Here is a 21,012-nt window from a genome sequence, read left to right on the forward strand (position 1 = left end):
GAGAGGATGCAGAATGCTCTCAAGGATGAGAGGGGCAAGCAGGAGATCATTGTGCACATTGGGGCCAACAACATAGGAAGGGAAAAGGTTGAGATTCTGAAGGGAGGTTACAGAGAGATGGCAGGAATTTAAAAAGGAGGTCCTCGAGAGTAATAATATCTGGATTACTCCCAGTGCTATGAGCTAGTGAGGGCAGGAATAGGTAGAGCAGATGAATGCATGGCTGTGGAGCTGGTGTATGGGAGAAGGATCCACATTTTTGGATCATTGGAATCTCTATTGCGGTAGAAATGACCTGTACAAGGACAGATTGCACCTGAATTGGAAGGGGATGAATATACTGGCAGAGAGATTTGCTCGAGCTGCTTGGAAAGATTTAAACTAGCAAGGTGGGGTGGTGGGGGGGCGCGGGGGGGTTGGTCATGGTGGTGGAGGGGTGGGACCCAGGGGGATAGAGATCATTATGAGAATGGTCCAGTTGAGAAAAGAAGTGAGTCAAACAGTCAGGGCAGGCAGGGACAAAGCAAAGAACAAGGTAGGACCAGGAGTGTCTATGATGCGGAGCAATGACAACATCTAGGTGGGTCAATGATATTTACAATACAGCACTATTGATCCGGTGGAAGATATGATGAACCATTTTCTGTTGAAAATTTTACATTCCAGGATGATGTATGGTTTCCCAAGCCTGTTTATACATGTCTTATTGAATTTTCAGGGCTAGTATGCTGGCAATTGCTCACCTGTCAATCTTAGCAAATGATGAATTGTCACCAATTTTCTGAGGAAAGAAGATTGTTGAACCTTTGGCAAACACTTTGGATAATGTGATAACATTGATGCTTTCCACGAGACTGAGAATGTGAAACATGAGTTCACCACTCTTTGTCTCGTCATTTACATCATCAGATTCTGGTTTTACAAAGTGCAACTTACTTAAAAGAAGCTGTTGCTAGGCTAGTTTCTTATTAACCAACAGCCTCCTGGTGCTAACTTGTTTCACAAAAGTATCAAGTACAGCTTCGACCATTAGTGTCATGCTGCACACAACAGAGACACACAGGGGAATATCAGGCAGTGATGGCATAGACCCTCACTACACTATCGTGAAACATTGAGGAGTCCAGTTCAATTCCATCACTGCCATGGCTGGAGCAAGTGAGTTCTTGACTGCCTTCATGGAAAGGATGGAAGTCACCTTGGAAATCCAAGTCCAGCAGAACATCCATCACTGCTATTTCTGTGCTCAGGTCTTTATGCCTTTGTTTTAGTCTTGGGAACACTGAATGCTGTTATCAACTTTTTCATCTTATCCCTTCACTGGTAAAAGTCCACGTCCCAACTTTACCTCATCATCACGGCCAGTTACACCACTACCATCCTTAAACAACCCCTTCACCCAGACTGTACACTTCCTGATCCTGACATATTAGTTTCCACATAAACCTGTTGAACTATAACCTAGTATTGTGTGATTTTTAACTTTGTCCACCCCAATCCAACACCGGCACCTCCAAATCATGATCCTGACCTAACAGCAACCCCATTATCAGACCCAACTCTCCACAATGGCTATGACTATGCTCTCCTCGGCAAATACCACCAGTCACATCCCTGCACTTGAGCTCCCTACAGCATAGACCATGCTCTGGATGCTCTGTGACACCTTTTATGTATTCATGGTCCTAAAGAGCCTGGAAAGCCACTGCTGAGAGGTTCCTGGATATAGAGAGCCCCATTGCTAGACAGAGTGCTGAGTTTGCCTCATAAAGGCTCACTTGCCTGAGATGGGGAGACCCTCAGATTAATCTCCCTACTCAGTTCCCTCTCTCTCATGAAGAAGGACACTTTTATATTTGCATGGGTCGTTGTGGGAGAGTATTAGTACTTCTATCGCTTGGTCAAAAGGCACAGTTCTAGAACCTCCTCTCGAGGAGTGTCATACCATGTCTGAACAGGTTGCTATAAAAATATCGATAACAACGCATTTGCACAATGTAAGAGACTCATTAGTGAATTGTTTTAGGTGGCCAATGGAGTTTACTGTCCAGCAGAAACATGTTGAGTATGAAAAGAATTGCCAACATTCATTAGCATAGTGATTTCACTGTCATTGGGTGGCCATTCACTAGAATGGACAACTACATCGATCTTGCTTCCTGGTATCTTCTGGTGTTTGGAAAACTCAGAGGTGACTTAATTGAAACGTAATAGATCCTGAGGGAAGTTGACTGGGTGAATGTTGAAAGAATATTTCCTCTTGTGAGAGAAACTAGAACTCGAGTTTTAAAAATAACCCTTTTAAAAGAGATGAGGAAACATTTTTTCTCTTAACAGTTTGAGAGTTTTTCGAATTCCCTTTCTCAAAAGGCAGTGGGTGGAGAAACATTAAATATTTTTAAGGTTGAAGTAGATGGATTCTTGATTACCACGGAGATCAAAGATTATCAGGATATGTAGGAAAGTAGACTTGAGGTTAAAATCAGCGGCAACGTTTTCACACAGAAGGTGGTGTATGTGTGTATAACAAGCTGCCAGAGGAAGTGGCCGAAGCGAGTACAATTACAACATTTAAAAGATATTTAAAAGAAAAGTACAAGGTAAGGAAAGGTTTAGAGGGATATGGGCCAAATACAAGCAAATGGGACTATTACAGTTTGTGAAACCTGGTAGGAAATGGATGGGTGGGACTGAAAGGTCTGCTTCTGTAAGACTCTGTGTCGCTGGTGTTTTTAACCATTGTTACTACATCCTGTAGATTAACTAAGAGAGCTAGGTCGGTTGCTCACAGTATCGATTTAAGCCCGACAGTTTGTCCTGTTTCTCTTCACAGGGTTAAATTGACGAAAGGTAATTCTGCCCGGCATGCTCTGGAAGAACGTGGGCTTCTTGGTGATTTACTGGAGAAACACCTATACAATCCATACTCCAAATATGCAGGCTACTTCAATGGGCAGACCATGTCTACAGAGCCACTCATAAACTACCTGGATGTAAGTAGTCCTCACTGTGGGGAAAGGAACAAGTCCAGGAGGACATTTAGGGACAATTTCACAACCCCAGTGGGAGTCTAGCTAAAAGGTAGTTTAGAGTGGCAATGCTGGCAAGCAGTAGTCCTCCCTCTTGAATTTGGCAGTAGACCTCACTTCTTCCTGGGAGCACAGAATATTATTTTTGGTATAACTAAGGCAATTTAAGATTGGTGACAACATAGAAAAATAGATGGTTGTACATCCAACAACACTCAAGCAGCTTGACACTATCCAGGGCAAAGTGGCTCGATTTATTGGCATCATATCCACAAGCATCCACTCTCTCCATCACCGATACTCAGTTGCAGCAGTGTGTACCACCTGCAAGATGCACTGCAGAAATTCACCAAATACCCTCAGACAGCACCCTCCAAACCCACGACCATTTTCATCTAGAAGGACAATAACAGCAGATACAAGGGACAACACCATCTGCAAGTTCCCCTCCAAGCCACTCACCATCCTGTCCTGGAAATATATTGCAATTCCTTCACTGTTGCTGGGTCAAAACCTGGAATTCCCTCCCTAAGGACATTGTGGGTTAACCCAAAACCAGTGGACGGTAGCAGTTCAAGAAAGCAGATCATCCCCACCTTCCCAAGGGCAACTCGGAACAGGCAATAAATATTGTCCAGCCAGTGATGGCCAGGTCCACAGCTGAATAAGAAAAGGGAACAGGAGTAGGCCATTTGGCCATTCCAGCCTGCATACCATTTAGTATGATCATAGTCGATCACCCAACTCAGCACCTGTTTCCTGCTTTCTTCCCATATTGTAGTGATTACAATGAGGTCAGCCATTTGGATATCTTAGAAAATGAGGTCCCTGATTGGGGCTGTTAATCTGGCCCAATCAGGGAGCCCAGACTAACTTAAAGGGATGAATGTCAGAGATATTGAGCCACTGAATACCTGACTCCGTGAGAGACAGTGCTATTGTCAAAGGCTATGCGTTTGTAAATAAAGGGTGATTGGTGATGGGATGCTGGCCTCCAAAGAGTTAATTCACATACTTTTCGATCCTTTTAGTCCGAAGGATTATATCTGTCTCCTTGTTGGAAATGTTTAATGTTATACCCCTCTCTTGATAATTGCTACTCCTAAAGCTAATGGAAGTTAAAGTCATGGCAGGTGCTCAAGGGTTGGCTTAATTTCATCCATTTTAGACTATCAACCCAACAGTAAAATTATTAGAACCCTCCTTCCCCCCTCCACAAACACCACGTTTATTTAATTGCGAGGTAGGTTGGAGCTTAGAGTCAACCCCAAGTCTCCCAGAGTATAGGTTATGTGGCTTGATGGATAAAATATTGCATTAAAACAGAATCAAAATGAATTCTTAAACGCCTAAATAAAATCAGAAACAGGTAGGTAAATCACTTTTACTTTCTGCTGGTAAATGGTCATTAACTTGCACCTTTTTAAAATTCATTCAGGGGATGAGGTTGTTGCTGACTAGGGCAGCATTTATTGCCCATCTCAAATTGCCCAGAGGGCAGTTAAGAGTCAATCACATTGCTGTGGTTCTGGAGTCACATGTAGGCCAGACTGGGTAAGGATGGCACCTTCCTTCCCTGAAGGACATTAGTGATCCAGACAGGTTTTCCAACACTCAACAATGGCTTCATTAGACTTTTAATTGCAGATTTTGGATTGAATTCAAATTCCACCATCTGCCCTGGCAGGATTTGAACCCATGTCCCCACAACATTAGCTGCCTCACTGGATTAACAGTCCAGCATTAATACCCCTAGGCCATAACCTGCAAGTGTTTCAGCAGGAAGGGGAAGTCAATGCACTGGCTCCAATTTGCATTTCTCTTGTGCCTCTGACAAAATAATTGCTAAATAATTTGGATGCGGGGAAAAACAGCAAAGAGTAAACAGCAATGGAAAGACTGGAATTTAAGGTGGTCTTTGTGGGGGGCTGGGGCTGTGAGACGGTGCAGATGTCAGTCAAAGAATGTCAAGGAGTTAGAGGAAAATAACTGAGAGAAGAGGCTTCACAGCAGACACTAACTCCCAGCAGAAAGCCTGTGCAGATAAGTTTCCAGATCTCGCTGCACTAGGATTTTTGAATTGATTTGAACTGCTGGGGTGGCACTGTGGCTCAGTGGTGAGCACTGCTGCCTCACAGCGCCAGGGACTCGGGGTTTAACCCCAGCCTCGTGTGACTGCCTGTGAGGAGTTTGCACATTCTGCCCATGTTTGCATGGGTTTCCTCCCATAATCCAAAGGTGAGGTGAATTGACCATGCTAAATTGCCATAGTTTCAGGGATATGTATGTTAGGTGCATTAGTGTGGGGTAAATATAGGGTAGGGGAATAGGTCTGGGTGGGGTACTACTTGGAGGCTCGGTGGGGGCTTGCTGGGCCGAAGGGCAGTAAGCAGCAGCTGGTTGGTGGGTGGAATAGCTACAGGAACGAACAGAGGATGAAGACTGGGAAGCCCAGTGCTTTCCTGCCAGCATTAGGGACCTGTCTCCTGCCAGTATTAGGGACCTGCCTACTGCCAGCATTAGGGACCTGTCTCCTGCCAGCATTAGGGACCTGTCTCCTGCCAGCATTAGGGACCTGCCTACTGCCAGCATTAGGGACCTGTCTCCTGCCAGCATTAGGGACCTGCCTACTGCCAGCATTAGGGACCTGTCTCCTGCCAGTATTAGGGACCTGCCTACTGCTAGCATTCGGGATCTGCCTATTGCCAGCATCCAGAGATCAAGTTAAGTTCTGGAGGGAAGAGACTTGGCAAAACGCTCACAGCCTGCAGCAACTGAGGTTTACGGGGTGGGTTCAGAAGATGCAATCCCTCTTCCCAGCCCAGCTAGTGTGAGGTTTGTTTTAACGTTTAACACTGGTGATCGTGCTGCCTCCTCAGCAAATCTACCCATCTGGACAGTGAGACAGACCATCCACTGAGATGAATCCAACTTCCATTTATTAATGGCAGTCCCTCAAATAACAGCACAAGCTTCACATGCCACAAGAACCAATAACTGATTCATGGGAAACGACAGAAATCAAGCCACTCGATTTTAACTGCTCCATCAGTTGGAGAGAACAACACCGATGTAAGACTTGAGTTCTCGAGTACTGTTTCTTCTCCATTCCCTTAAAGAGTGGAGTTGGTGATCTGCAAAATCATACCTACGATGACTGCGCAGATATAAAGGAGTAGAGAGATTAAAGTGATTTGGAAATGAGGGTGAGGATGACAATAAGCTGGAAGGCAATGCGGCTGTGATAAGGACAGAGGTGTCAAACAGTTAGGAGGTTGGGAGTGACAGTTCAGCTACAAAATGCTGAACTAACTCAAACTTGGAGAAATAGCTGTATTTAAGAAATCGTTGCTTGAACTGATGAAGGCGTGGATTAAGGATATTAAGGGTTTAGCACAATCAATGAGTTAAGTAAGTAACACAGGCTGTCTTGAGCTTTCTTATGACTTTTTGATCTGATGACCATTTGGGTTAAGGAAATCAGGTTAACATTGAACAAACTGAACATTGTACACAGCCTGGTGGAACTAGACAACTGAGCAGGTTGACGGATTGGAATAAGTTTGCCAATACAAGTTAAGGAAAGTGGCTTTAGATTTGCCAAATCCAAGGCTTAACTGTGAGCCTGAAATCACAAGACAGCAACAGCAGGAAGGTGACAATGGTTTCAGAGGGATAGGTAACATTGGTGGTCCACCTACAAACTTTCACTCTGCTTGGAATAGCATCCAGGGAAACTAAACACCCTTGTTCTCAACCGTACAAGTCTTTCTGTCCCTGTAATGGAATGTACTAGATCGCCAGATACTACACATGCAGAAAACTTGGGCAGATTCCTATAGAGGCATATGTGGGTCCTCAAATCTTATTTGTTTCTATGAATTGCACCTAGATGGAGATAGATAACTTCTTGATTAGTGAGGGGATCAAAAGTAATGCGAAGATCAAAAGTTACGGGCGGCATGGTGGCACAGTGGTTAGCACTGCTGCCTCATAGCGCTAGAGACCCGGGTTCAATTCCTGCCTCGGGCTACTATCTGTGTGGAGTTTGCACATTCTCCCCGTGTTTGCGTGTGTTTCCTCCGGGTGCTCCGGTTTCCTCCCACAGTCCAAAGATGTGCAGGTTAGGTGAATTGGCCATACTAAATTGCCCATAGTGTTCGGCGAAGGGATAAATGTAGGGGAATGGGTCTGGATGGGTTGCTCTTCGGCGGGTCAGTGTGGACTTGTTGGGCTGAAGGGCCTGTTTCCACACTGTAAAGTAATCTAATCTAATCTATAAAAAAGTAATCTAGTCTAATCTGAAAGGCAGGAGAATGGGGTTGAGGAAACATATCAGTCAAGATCAAATGAGGGAGCAGACTCAATGGGCCAATTGGCCTAATTCTGGTCATATATCGTGTAGAACATCCAATAGACCTCGGTACAGCAAGAAGACAATCTGCCCAGTGTGTCTATAAATACTGAAACATTGTTTCACAAGCTTTAACCAAGTCTAACTTGTTTCTTCAACTACAATATTCCTACAGATGTCTTATTATGGAACAATTAGCATCGGAACCCCACCACAAAGCTTCACAGTCATCTTTGACACTGGTTCATCAAACCTTTGGGTCCCATCAGTTTACTGTTCCAGCCAATCATGCAGTAAGTGTATTTAAACAGTCTTCCTAACTTTTGATCAGCATATTCACCCATTATGAGTGATCTGGGCACTGGCTGGGGAGTGGCCCAAGGACACAATGGATTGATCGTAAGTTAAAAGGCATACAAAACATACCAAAAATAACTGAAGAGATTCAAAGATAGGGAATATTTGGTAGATCCAAACCTGATTGATTCAATAAGCAGAACTTCTTGAAGCATTAATGGTCAAGCCAATCAGGAAGTGGAGAGACCACCGACAGGGACTTCCTCTGGAATCAAGGCCCCTGGGGTGGAGGTCCTGCCGAGAGAGAGCTACTGGCCAACCAGAGGCTAGCGACACGTGTACTTAACAACACCATGGAGGAGGCCATGGCTGCTGCAAGGGAACAACCAAAGTCACAAAATCATTGAGCAATTCATTAGACATAGGGCAAAGACTATAAGGCACAGGAACAGAAGTAGGCCATTCAGGTCATCGGGTCAGCTCTGCCATTCAATGAAGTCATGGCTGTTCTGAAAAGCTACTTTTCTGGCTTTTCCCCATAACCCTTTACTGGTTACAAGTCTATCTATTTCAGGCCAGTATTTATTGCCTATCCCTAAATGTCCAGAGTGCAGTTAAGAATCAACCACAGGGCGGCACGGTGGTACAGTGGTTAGCACTGCAGCCTCACAGCGCAAGAGACCTCGGTTCAATTCCGACCTCAGGTGACTGACTTTGTGGAGTTTGCACATTTTCCCCATGTCTGGGTGGGTTTCCTCCGGGTGCTCCGGTTTCCTCCCACAGTCCAAAAATGTGCAGGTTAGGTGAAGGAGTATATGTAGGGGAATGAGGGTCTGGGTGGTTTGTGCTTCGGCGGGTCGCTGTGGACTTGTTGGGCTGAAGGGCTTGTTTCCACACTGTAACTAATCTAATCTAATCTAATCTAATTGCTATGGCACTGCAGTCAGGTAAAGGCCAGATCAGATACATTTCCAAGATGGTGTTAGTGAACCAGGTGTTTCTTTATTAAAATAAGCAGTGCCGACACCAAAGCTAGCAGTCTACCCCAGATTTTATTTTAACTGAATTCAAACTTCACCACCTGCCATGATGGGATTCAAACTCACCTCCCCAGAATATTAACCTAGGGTTCTGGTTTGTTAGCTCAGTGACATTGCCACTATTCCATCCATTTTGTCATCCATTGGTCATTTAAGGACCTCAATTGGTGTCAAAGTGTGAGGGTCAACTATAGGTCGTCCCACCCAGAGTGTAATCCGAGGGGAGACGGGAGAGTGAGGTCTAGCCTTGCTGAATTCATGAACTACTTGCCTCCACATTCATCACTATGAAGTATAAGAAATTCCATCCAAAATGAAAATACATTTGAAAATACTTTTTTATTTGCTGTCTGTACAGTTGTGATTTCCGTTTGATGAGTTTTTGAGATAAATGGAAAGAAGAATTATATAACAACAAGGTCATGATGTCTAAGAAGGGTGTATGACAAAATAATCTAATGTGACAAAAAGTAGTGCTTTGGGTCTATTGGCTCCCTCTCAGGAAATTAAGTTTAAACCAGATCCACAAAGTTGCACTCAACTGGTGGCATTTGTGCCTCTGAGGCAGAAGGTTGTGAGTTCAGGTTCCATTTCAAAGACTTAAGAAGGAAATATCTGGCTGGCATTCCAGTGCAATATTGATAGAATGCTGCAGTGTTACAGCTACTGTCTTCTGAATGGGACATTGAACTGAGACATTGTTTGATCACAAGCACGCATTAAAAACAATCCCATCGCACTGTTTCAATAACGAGCAAAGGAGTTCTCTCCAGCATGTTGGCCAATGTCTAACCTTTAACCAAAGATGACAAATAAATCATCTAGTCATTATCACATTGCCGTTAGTGGAAGCTTTCTGTGCACAAATTGGCTGCAATCTTTCTAATGTTACAACAGTGACTATAATTTAAATTATTTCATTGGCTGTTAAGCACTTTGGCAATGGATGCATACAAGTTTTGTGTTCACACTGAAGTAAAAGGTTGCCCACATCAAAGCAACCTGGATCATCTGAGCTATTTCAATGCAATCATTAACTCATGGGACTCTGTTAACGAATAGTTTTAACCTGCTAGCTCATACGCCAAGCCATATGATGATTCTGACAAGCAATGAGGAATGGTATGCTGGAGGTCAACTAACTTGGATGGTTGGTTTGTAATGCAGAGTGACCCTAACAGTGTGGGTTCAATTCCCACACCGGCTGAGGTTACCATGAAGGGCTCTCCTTCTCTCCCTTGCCTTAGAGGTTAACCACCACCAGTTACCCCTCTCTGTAATAAGAGAGTCTGGTAAGACCATAGTGACTTGATCTTTATTAGATAAGATGCCCTACAAGACCTTTGACCTCTTGTTAATATTGCTGGTTGTAAATTAATCCTTTTGCTCATGCTAACAAGGATGTGATGGTGTGGTGTATTAATGTGAGATTATTAACCCAGAGACCCAGATAATGTTCTGAGGACCTGGGATCAAATCCCACCTTGGCAGCTTATGGAATTGGAATTCAATAAAAATCCGGAATCAAAATTCTAGCGATGACTATGCAACAACTGTCTGGTTCACGAGTACCCTTTAGGGAAACAAACTGCTGTCCTTCCCTACTCTGGCTTACATGTGACGTTAGACCGAGAGCAATGTTTTTGACAGTTAGGGGTGGGTGGGGAAAAAAATCTTGGTCCATTCAATGATGTTCACTTCTTGTGAATGAACTATCCCTCATTTAATAAGTGTGCAATTCAACAGAAACAAATAGTGCTACAAACAATTATACAGCAATTTTTATGGATGACCTGTGCTTGATTCAGTTATGAAATTAAATGACCAAATGATTAAAATGTTTACCTTTACAGCAAACCACAAGAAATTTTCACCAAGCAAGTCCTCAACGTTTCAGGCAACAAACCAACCACTGTCTATTCAGTATGGTTCAGGCAGCATGACTGGGGTCCTGGGCTATGACACAGTCACTGTACGTATATTGTAACTTTTACCAATAATGTTATAATCAAATAAGGTCAAAATTCTTAAACTGCTCATACACGTGTAACTTCCTTGTATATTAATATTTTGTAACATTTGATGCAAATCTTCAACTTGACCAGAAACTGATTAGACTGGCCAAATAAATACTATGGCTTAACCAAGCAGGTCAGAGGCGATAGATTCTGTGAAATAACTCATCTTTGCTAAACAGCCAATGATGTGCCAGGTTTCTGAAAGTCGTTCAAAATTTTCCAACTCCTACATCAACACTGAAAACTGACCTTTCTCTCTGTGTAAAGTGTCAACTGGAGGAACAGCAATCAATAAACATAATATGAACAAAATATTGCATAGTTTGGAGATCTGAAATTAAAACAAAAAGTGCAGTAGAAACTCTTTTATTGAGAGAGAAACAGAGTTAACCTTTCAATTCTGATATGACTTGTTTAGAAAAAGATTCACCTTGGGCTTGAAATGATCATTCTGTTTCTCTCCCCACTGACCATATCAGGCCAACAGATTTTCTCTAAGACTTTCTATTTTATTTGTAATTAGGAGTCATTGCATAACCTTAGATTTTCTCGTTACTGTGGTATTCATTCATTTAAATTCATGGTCTGGTTTATTGTTAACTCTCAGCATGGTAATTCCTCAGAACAAGTTGTGCCTTTCTCTTTCTTCTAGGTATCAAACATTGCTGTCAAAGAGCAGGAATTTGGGTTAAGTGAGACTGAACCTGGGAGCACTTTCTACTATGCTCCATTTGATGGGATCCTGGGGCTGGCCTATCCAAACATTGCTTCGTCCAGTGCCACACCTGTGTTTGATAACATGATGGCTGAGAACCTGGTCCAACATGACCTGTTTGCTTTCTACCTCACTAGGTATGTTGTCACACCTTATGTAGACTTGCATAGAACATAGAACATTACAGAGCAGTACAGGCCCTTCAGCCTTCGATGTTGCGCCAACCTGTGATACCAATCTGAAGCCCATCTAACCTACAGTATTCCATTTTCATGCATATGTCTATTTTAATGCCCTTAAAGTTGGCGAGTCTACTACGAGTGTGTTCCACGCCCCTACCACTCTCTGAGTAAAGAAACTACCTCTGACATCTATCCTATATCTATCACCCCACAACTTAAAGCTATGTCGATTAGTGTTAGTCATCACCATCCAAGGAAAAAGACTCTCACAGTCCACCCTATCTAACCCTCTGATTGTCTTATCTGACTTTCATCTGCATAGCACCCTGTGTAACATGGGGGATTAACTTAATGTCACCACATAGCCATTTTTTAAAGCAATTAACACAATATGCATCTTTGTATTTTTCCAGCAACTGAAATGAACAGTTTCCATGTCAGGTAGTCTCTAAATTCGAGCAAAGTTCTAAGTACATCCTTGTGAACAAATGGAATTCTTTTAGATTTTGTTTGAATTGCATGTGCGATCCAAGATAGGAAATTGGATCATTGCAATTTCTTTCAGGCGTTTTGAAAAGGGCTTTGTTGAATTTCAAACAGCACATTGAGGATTGAGTGTGTTTTCTTGAATGGAGTGAAATGTTGTCTGATTTTCAACGGCTAATGACACCACGTTCTGCAAGCCCCAAACAGAAGATATCACCACTCTGGCATTTCTGAAGCTCTGTCCATGCTCTTCAATATCAGGCAGATCCCTGCTGAAATTAACATTCAGATTCACTTCTTTTTACAGACAGGATGGTCAGTCCGGAAGTGAAGTTGTTTTTGGTGGAGTTGATCCAAACCACTACACAGGTCAAATTAACTGGGTGCCCATCACTCAAGAAGGTTACTGGCAAATCCAACTGGACAGGTAAGTGAGCAACCTATTTCACAATGGAAATGCAAGCTGTAACCATCACATTGCAAGGCATACTTTGACATGGAAATATTAGGTGAAATGAGTCGCAGCTCAGGTCCAGGTATGGACGCACTGAGCGACAGAGAGAATGCACCAGTTAATGGATACTTTACAGATTATAATTGAACCACTGTTTAAATCCAGGCTGGGAAAGCTAACATTCAATCCATCTGAGGATAAACTTATTGCAGACAGTATTGCACACCAAGTGCACTTAGTCAGAATATTTGGACAATAATGTGCCATGTATCCAAACTGTCTGATCTGTGTCCTTTAGAATGAATCGATTAAAATGAATGAATGGGGAGTTAGACAATGGTTATGGGGTGAGTAAAGGTACGGAGATCCTGTTGCATCTACTTCTGAAATTAAAAGTGCCGCAATGGGCCAACTTCAGACTTCAACATCCCGTTTTCTTAATATGCCTGGAAGAAGGCAGCTCCCCCCCCACCTTCTCAAGGGGGGACAATAAATGCTGACCCAGACAGCGGTGCCCATATCCCATGAGTGAATAAATAAAACTGACTCAAGATTGGTATTTGTAAATGTGACTTCACATCATGGAATACATCATGGAACCACAACATCATGGAATAAGATAAAAATCACACAACACTAGATTATAGTCCAACAGGTGTATTTGGCAGCACTAGCTTTTGGAGTGCTGCTCTTTTGTCAGGTAGCTAGCTATCTAACGAAGGAGCAGTGTTGCAAAAGCTAATACTTCCAAATAAAGTTGTTGGACTATAACCAGGTATTAGTGAGGACTGCAGATGCTGGAGGTCAGAGTCGAAGAGTGTGGTGCTGGAAAAGCACAGCCAGTCAGGCAGCATCCAAGGAGAAGGAGAATCGACATTTCAGGCATAAGCCCTTCATCAGGAATATCGATGTTTCAGGTATATATTTCAGACAGAACTGAGCTGCCCTCTTCCAGGCATATTATGAACAAGGGATGTTGAAGCCCAACGTTGGCCCATTGCAGCACTTTTAATTCCAGAAGCAGATGCAACAGGATCACCACATGAAGGGCTTATGCCTGAAATGTCGATCCTCCTGCTCCTCGGATGCTGCCTGACTTGCTATGCTTTTCCAGCACCACACTCTCAACTATAACCTGGTGTTGTGTGATTTTTAACTTAGTCCACCCGAGTCCAACGCCAGCACCTCCACCTCATCTTGGGGTAGAGCAGGTATCTGGGCCTGCACCAATCAGGATGCCAAAATATTTACCCCATGACTGCCATTGGTCGCCGCTCCCATCAATCCCATTTGTCTACCAGCACCAAAACCCTCCACTACTCCTCAGCTAACATCCCCTTTGTCTCTAGTGCTGACCTCCAGTGGGGACCAGACGCAATTGCAGCAGTGGCTACTGCTCTCAGTGGTACTGCAATGGTTTGAGAGTGATGGCCATTTGATGAGCTAGGACAGAAATCTCATCCTGAGCTAATTAAAATCCCTCCAAGCTGATTCTATCCTTAGCACTGTAAGAATCCTGGAACATAAAATACTACTAAAGTGTCAGGAAAACACTCCTGTTATTAGATTTAAATTTAGATTTACCTCCTTCGATCATCTCTACTCATATTGCATTAATATGGTAGTTTGAGCAGTAACAACACAACGAGGTTTCATTTACATAGCACCTTTAGTGTCATAAAACATCTCAAAGTGTTTCACAAGAGCTTTACCATGTCAAATTTGATGCCAAACCACATCAGAATGTTGTCCTCTGAGGGGAGAATATGTGGACTCAAGTTCCTAAAGTGATGAAGACAGAAGTGATCTCATTGAACTATAAATGTTTAGAGAGGTCTGGCAGAATAGGTGCTGGGAGAACATTTTCATTGCCTGCAAAGTATGGAACTAGAGATCCAAACTCTGTGGATGACTATTTTAGAATATTTAGGTGATTATTTTTGACCAGGACGGACTCAATGAGCTGAGGGCCCATTTTTGTGCTATAGACCTCTACCACTCCATTTTTGACTGGAAGAAGAATTTCTTCACTCAAAGGGTTAAGAACCTTTACCATTCTTTGCCTCAAGAATTGTACATGTTCAGTCAAGTGAGTGTACACATGACATGAGTTTGATGGATTTTTGAGTTCCAGGAGAATTTAGGGTATGGGATAACAAGGAGAGGGGAAGTTGAGGTCAATGATTTAAATTCTTGAATGGTTGAGCAGATTTAAGAGGGGTGGCGGGGGAGCACTCTGATTTTTAAGTTCTCGTCATCATAAGGAGGTGGGACACGTGACTAAACGCTTGGTCAGAGGGGGTGATTTTAAGGAATATGTTAGACGTGGTGGGAAGGTATTCAATTAACAAGTGCCATCTTGTCTTCTCTCAGGGTGACAATCAATGGTCAGGTTGTGGCCTGCAGTGGAGGCTGCCAGGCCATTGTTGATACTGGCACTTCCCTGCTTACTGGTCCCAATACAGCCATCAGCACTATCCAACAATATATCGGTGCTACCCAAGGGTACTACGGCCAGGTAAGCTTCGATGAAAGCTTCGTAGATTTTTATAATCAGTCAGAGGAGGGTCTAGATATTTTTCTAATCAATTGATCAAAAGAGTTATTACACACCTCTGAAGCAGATGGAACTGAATCCAGGCCTTTTGGTTCAGAGGTAGTGCCAATACCCCTGCACCACAAGATCCCTTTCAGACGAGGTTCTATTGAATGCACCTTTTATTTTGTGCTATTTATATATTGATGTATAAATCTATGCTATCTTTAAAAGATTAGTTTTAGTTTACAAAAACCTTTAGAAGCTTAATCAATAATGTATATTGTCATTGTGTTCATTAATTACTTTGCATTGTAGAACACAATAAAGTACAAGAGGGAAAAATGGGTAATGATAGGGATTTGCCTTTGGTGGAATCATACCTTTTCTCAGGCTGCGTTACTGAACATGTGATAGAGAAGCTAAAAAGTTACATCCGGTCCCATAGATCTGGAGCGTTGGGTTATTGGGCTCTAAGCAAGTTTTCCAATAAAGTCTGTTGCTATTCACTCTGAAGAGTATAGATCTCCCATTACTACAGCCTCCTGAATTTTACATTCCAATTTTGAACATAAATAAACCAAAGGGTTAAAGAACATTTCTAATGTTTGGCCTCAGAAGCGTACCATCAAAAGAGTCTTGGCAGTCTCAATCAAGTACTTCAATAGGCAGGGGGTTTCAGTACTAATCTTGCCACTGATTGACCAATAATGCCAATCTCACTCTGAGAGGCTTCAACATATTAGATCTGTGCCAAGGCAGTGTGGGTTTTGAATGCCGTTTTGAGATTGGGGCTCTGGCAACCTACTGGGGCAGAGTAAAGGGACCTTTATGTTTTACCCAATTCTGCTGTTCTGAAGAAGGGTCGCTGGACCCAAAATGTTAAATCTACTTTCTGTTTTTATTTTTGATTTCCAGTATCTGCAGTTCTCTAAACTTTCTGCTGTCTTTGAGCACAATGCACAGACAGGTGCTTGGAAATCTCCCACCTCCCAGTCCTAACATTTTTTATCACATTAGGCATAGCTATTAACTTCAAAGACTAGCAGTGGTGGCCCTGGCACCCAACGTTTATAAATAACTACAAGGCCCAAAAGAATTTCAATTTATCATTGACTGAAATGATTAGGTTCAACCTGCTAGCTCCATCTGTAAATCAGAGGGAAATGCACTAAGTACAACTACAAATGAAGTTGATCCCGATTTTATGTTGAGGATTCCTGGGACCTTGGGAAAAGTTGAATCATAGAATCCCTACAGTGTGGAAATAGACCATTTGGCCCAACAAGTCAACACCGACCCTCCGAAGAGTATCCCACCCAGATCCATTCCTGTATCCACATTACTCAACATTTCCCCTGACTAATGAACCTAGCGTTTCTGAATACTATGGACAATTCAGCTTGGCCAATTCACCCTAACCCACACATTTTTGGACAGTGGAAGGAAACTGGAGCAGTTGGAGGAAATCCACTGAATGTGCAAACTCCACACAGACATTCGCCCAAGACTGGAATTGAACCCAGGTCCCTGGTGCTGTGAAGCGGCAATGCTAACCACTGAGCTTGAACTTCAAGCCATTTCAAACATGGAAGGTTTGAGAAGGGTGATGGGAATTCACAATGTTAGAAGTTCCTATGCATCCAATACGGCCAGCCTGTCCAATGGAGCAGCAATGTCAGGATGCCTTTAGAAAGCAGACTCCTAATAGGTGGATATGAGCATCTTTTGTGACCCGAACATCTGACCTATTCTACACCAGAAAGCTTGCTGGTAAAGGGCAGAACTGGGGCCTCACTTTTACAAACATAACAAGCTTGTACTTACACAACTAAACATTATAAATATACACCTCAAAGACCAACATCCCCAGCTTCTGTTTTCTACATACACTGAATCCTAAGTTAATATCCACTATCTCAATATAGTTAAAAAAGTAACGCTGCACCCCTAAACAGAGTCCAAAATAAACAATAGTTTTAAATAAAAATGGAAATGTTTTAGCTTTCCTCACAGAAATAGTGTTATAGGTTTGGGTTTCCCCATCAGCAGCTTCTCCACAAGCCCAGCAACTAATGGCCAATTTTCCTGCATTTAGGGGCAAGTGGATATTGTTGATAAAATCCCTAGTGGTGGCCTTCTCACAAAGAGGGTGCAGGGAGCCTCCCAACACCTCAGACAACTTGCAGGAGCATCTCAGCACTTGTGCTGGAATGTCAGCCAAGACAACTTTTAAGATGTGACCAACTGCACATTCAATAATGAGGTTGTTGACTTTGTTAGTTTCATAAACATTTCTTCCAATGATTCTTGGAGAATGCTCTGCTCATGCTTGTTTTTAATTATTTCATCGATTGTACAGTATTCCATCAACTGCAATAATCTGCCCAACATGCCGAATGTAGTCTTCACAATCAATGGAATCGATTATCCCCTTACTCCATCTGAATACACAATCCAGGTATGCTTTTGCTTAAGTTTGATAAAGCTGATTCTTAACAGCTAGGTTAGGTTCTCAGACTTTAGTATCCAGCAAAGTTGCTTGTCAGTTAATTTTTGGAGAAACTATACAGAAAATGAATGAGCCTGTACCACTTTTGAACATGATTGAGTGAATAAGCTCAGTTATGGTGAAAAAATTAATTTCCTTATCAATTAACAACAGAAGGGAAGAGTTTTTTATATTATTAATTCTTCAGATGCGGGTGTTATTGTCAAGATCAGTACTCATTGTCATCCTCAATTGCCCTGGAGAAGGTTGTGGTGAGCAACTTTCTTGAAGTGTTGCTGTACTTGAGATGGACGTATTTTCACACTATTGTTAGAAAAGGCTTTTCATGATTTTAAGTCAGCAATAATGAAGGGATGATGTTAATTATCTAAGGTCAGGATGTTCTGTGACATAGAAGGGGGCTTGGGGATAATGCTGTACCCACACACTTGATGTTCCCATCCTTCTCAATTCACAGATTCACACAGCACAGAAAAAGCCCTTTGGCCCATCAAGTCTGTACTGATATAACTACCACTAAGAGTGCACTAATCCCAATTTCCTGCACTTGTCCCATATCTTTGACTGTGATAATATTTGATATGCTCATCCAAATATCTTTTAAAGGTTGTAAGGTTTCTGACCTCCACTACCTTGCCAGGCAGTGCATTCCAGATTCCCACCACCCTCTGAGTGAAAAGGTTTTTTCCTGAAATCTCCTCTGAATCTCTGGTCCCTTACTCTAAAATTATGCCCCCTCATGCTTGATCTCTCAACCAAGGGGAACAGCGGCTCTATGTTTACCCTGTCCATTCCCCGCATTGCATTACACACCTCAATCCTGTTCACCCTTCAGTCTTCTCTGCTCAAAAGAAAACAATCTAAGCTTATCTAGTCTCTCCTTAGAGCTCAATTTGTCCATACCAGGCAACGTCCTGATGAACTTCCATCTAGATGGTGAAGATTTGAGGTTTGAAGTGAATCGTTGAAAAAGACTTGTCAAGTTGCTACAAAGTTAAAAATCACACAAACCAAGTTATAGTCCAACAGGTTTAATTGGGAGCACTAGCTGATGAAGGAGCAGTGCTCCGAAAGCAAGTGCTTCCAATTAAACCTGTTGGACTATAACCTGGTGTTGTGTGATTTTTAACTTTGTACACCACAATCCAACACCGGCATCTCCAATCAACTTGCTGCAGTGAGTTTAGTAAATGGTGCACAGTGCAGTGACAGTGCACCAGGGGGTGAAAGGAATAGATGCTTAAAGTGGGCTATAATATCTTTAATATTGACACAGTGCATGCTTAACTGTATGGTGGAAAATAACGTTTGTAGCACAGCACTGAACAGAGAGAAGAACTGTTGGACCAAATTATTCACTTTTTTGCTCGCTCCATTAAATAGAAACTCTAGCAAATTTTATATAAGTACAATTTTTGTCAATAATCTAGTTTTTAATAATCAGTGATAAAACATAATTAATCCTTTATTCAGTTTCTCCAAAACCTTTTTACTCACCCTTGTCCATGAAAGAAGCATTTGCCAATTGATTTTTTTTTCTAATCTAATCTTCTTCTCTTATCTCAATATTTATCAACAAGCTATTTGTGTGAGGACTCAACTGAGATCCCAAAGCATAAACTTTCATTCCTTCCTTCATCTGGAAATCAGCCACTGATTGTTGTTGTGTCACCATAGTCTTACCAGACCATAGGGGCTGCTCTCTCATCAGAGAGAAATGACTGGTGGTGATTTAACCTGAGGGCCACCAGACCTCAGGCAAGGGAAGAGGTTGAAAAGGAGAGTCCTTCATGATAACCTCAAGCCAGTGATGGGAATTGGACCCACACTGTTGGTATCACACTGCTCTGCAAACCAACAATCCAACCAATTGAGCTAAACCAATTCCCTAGCCTTTGATAATTACCTGGCAGTTTGACTTACAGCTGACAAAATAATGTCGAGAGTGGGATATACAGTCTGTTAATCAAAAGCTGTTTTGATTTAATTCTGAGCAATCATCAAAGAAGAAATGCTAGACAAACGTTTTCATCTTTTGCTTATTTTACTCACAGAAGGATTAGTTATGGCAGATAAATCACTTTGGGGGTCTAACTCTCACAATTTGCACTTCTTTCAGGACCAGTATGGCTGCATGAGTGGATTTGACTCCATGTACCTTCCAAGCTCTTCTGGAGGACTCTGGATCCTGGGGGATGTCTTCATTGGGCCATACTATTCCATCTTTGACAGAGGAAACAATCGTGTGGGTTTTGCCAAATCCGTCTAATTTAATCATCCAAGATTACATTTAAAGTGCATTCCAATTCTTTTTGAGTCCTTCCCTCATTCTTTAGTCATGACTGATGCAATGGAACCACACAGTAACAAGAATTTCAGTAAAAGCCTCATTGACCTTTGGTTATAGAGCAGGCAAGCTAATCTGATTATGTATGAGACAACATGAAGGCACATCTCTAAAATACAGTCAATTAGTTGCAACCTCTTCATTCAATTTGAGTACACCCTTCACATTACTGACCTCTAAATCCAATAAAATTGCTCAAGAAAATATGCTTTAAATGGATTATCTGCATTGTCAACCGTGGATGATAAACTGTATCGTAGTCACACTCATAATTTTATTCTCCTCTCTGCTGCTTTCAATCCTAAATGAAGACTTAGCTGCTCTAGGAATTAATTGCTCTGGACATTAGATCGTATAAACATTCCAGAGCCAAAAGCCATCTACATTTTAGATGATTGCTTTTGTAGATGAATTTAGACATGTGTGTGGAAAGCATGCTGTACGGTCTTAGAAAAAGCACATCAACATTTTTGCATGAAATTGTATTAATCATTCCTGAACAGTAGGAAAATGATCTTTACATGATCTCATGCGTACACAGCTGGGGTGGCAGATTGGTAATTGGCATTGTCCATTGTTATCGAACGTGCCTGACTTTTATAAATAAGAGTGGGAAACCCACTCTGTCAATTTGTGTCCTAAACTGTGAGTGTAGTAATGATCTCTGATGTGATTTTTAATAAGATCATGCAGTGAGATTTCATCTTGATGGTGCACACTAAATATTTTCTATTTTTCTTCATTAGCAAATACAATGTCAATAAACTTACACATATTGCAAAGATTTTTTGTTATTACAACTTTTTCTTCATGTCAGTGATGGGCTGCTCTGCACATCTGCTCAAAACATTCCTGATGAAGGGCTTAAGCCTGAAACATCAGCTCTCCTGCTCCTCGGATGCTGCCTGACCTGTTGTGCTTTTCCAGCACCACCCTTTTCAACTCTGACTCTCCAGCATCTGCAGTCCTCACTTTTTCCTAAAAGACACATTAAGCCACATCTGAATATTCTAAATAAGCACACCATTCTCTCCCTGCACCA

General features: G+C 42.2%; 1 protein-coding gene across 1 annotated transcript; it reads left to right on the forward strand.

Annotated features, from left to right (window-relative positions):
- Positions 1-2,838: 2,838 nt before the first annotated feature.
- LOC148145103 (pepsin A-like) lies at positions 2,839-20,752 on the forward strand. The gene is made up of 8 exons (XM_087973517.1): positions 2,839-2,993; positions 7,559-7,676; positions 10,574-10,692; positions 11,391-11,590; positions 12,429-12,548; positions 14,949-15,093; positions 17,474-17,572; positions 19,743-20,752. Exons 1-8 carry the CDS (start codon positions 2,961-2,963, stop codon positions 19,890-19,892), a joined length of 984 nt encoding a protein of 327 aa, XP_087829643.1. The 5' UTR covers positions 2,839-2,960; the 3' UTR covers positions 19,893-20,752.
- Positions 20,753-21,012: the final 260 nt, after the last annotated feature.

The sequence above is a fragment of the Chiloscyllium plagiosum genome, unplaced genomic scaffold (assembly GCF_037043375.1).
Source record: "Chiloscyllium plagiosum isolate Xiang-an unplaced genomic scaffold, Cpla_swu_hap1 HiC_scaffold_26, whole genome shotgun sequence".
NCBI classification, from domain to species: Eukaryota; Metazoa; Chordata; class Chondrichthyes; order Orectolobiformes; family Hemiscylliidae; genus Chiloscyllium; species Chiloscyllium plagiosum.